Genomic DNA, 784 nt, shown 5'->3' on the forward strand with positions numbered 1-784 from the left:
AGGGGGATTGTGGGGGGGTTACAGGGGGATTGTGGGGGGGTTACAGGGGGTGGGGGGGTGATTGGGAGAAGGTTCTGCGGAGCCCTGTCCCCGCCTCAGTCTCACTGCCCGCCCCCTCTCGGTGTCCCAGAGGCCACTGTCACATTCTCAGGAGCTGTGACCGTGGGCATTGCCTGCTGATCCCGGCCTCCCTCCTGCCCGCCGTTCCCACTGACGGGCCGGTCCCTCCTCCCATCCCCGGCGTCAGCGGCCGCCTGAATTGCTCCGGTGCGGCTCGATTTTGAAGGGAGTCCGCACACCGGCGGCCTGCCCTTGGAAATGACACTGAACAAGCCCGGGGCCAGCCTCTTACCTCGGAATTTGAGCTCGTTGGGCGGCTCCAAGACGAGAAGCTGCTCCGGGCGCGCCATGGCCGACACAGAGAGAAGGAGGGAGGGAGGGAGGCTGACGTCAGCACCTGCCCAGCACTGACCCCTGTGGCCGGAGGCTGAACTGCCGCAACAAGAGCCCGGTGGATCGTTCAAACCTCAGCCCCTATGGGGCTCAACCCTCAACCTACCTGGGGTATCCTAGAAACCCCAAAACTCCCAGGTAAACCCTAAAAACCCCAAAAACTCCCAGGTGAACCCTCAAACTCCCTGGAATACCCTAAAACCCCCAAAACTTCTGGGTGTACCCTCAAACTACATGGAATACCCTAAAACCTGAAAATCCCATGGGGTGAAGCCTTGAACCCCCCAGGGTACCCTCAAACTCCAAAAACCCATAGATGAACCTTCAAACC

At 60.6% G+C, this 784-nt stretch overlaps 1 protein-coding gene across 1 annotated transcript in view; it reads right to left on the bottom strand.

Moving 5' to 3' along the window:
* The window catches only part of vapb (VAMP (vesicle-associated membrane protein)-associated protein B and C), a 124,632-nt gene extending 124,172 nt beyond the window's left edge, over positions 1–460 (bottom strand). The window contains exon 1 of the mRNA XM_048608216.1: positions 353–460. Within this exon, the coding sequence (XP_048464173.1) occupies positions 353–410 (58 nt within the window). The 5' untranslated portion in view covers positions 411–460. The remainder of the gene's footprint in view (positions 1–352) is intronic.
* Between the last annotated feature and the right edge of the window lie 324 nt (positions 461–784).

This window comes from Rhincodon typus, chromosome 19 (assembly GCF_021869965.1).
Source record: "Rhincodon typus isolate 14 chromosome 19, sRhiTyp1.1, whole genome shotgun sequence".
NCBI lineage: Eukaryota > Metazoa > Chordata > Chondrichthyes > Orectolobiformes > Rhincodontidae > Rhincodon > Rhincodon typus.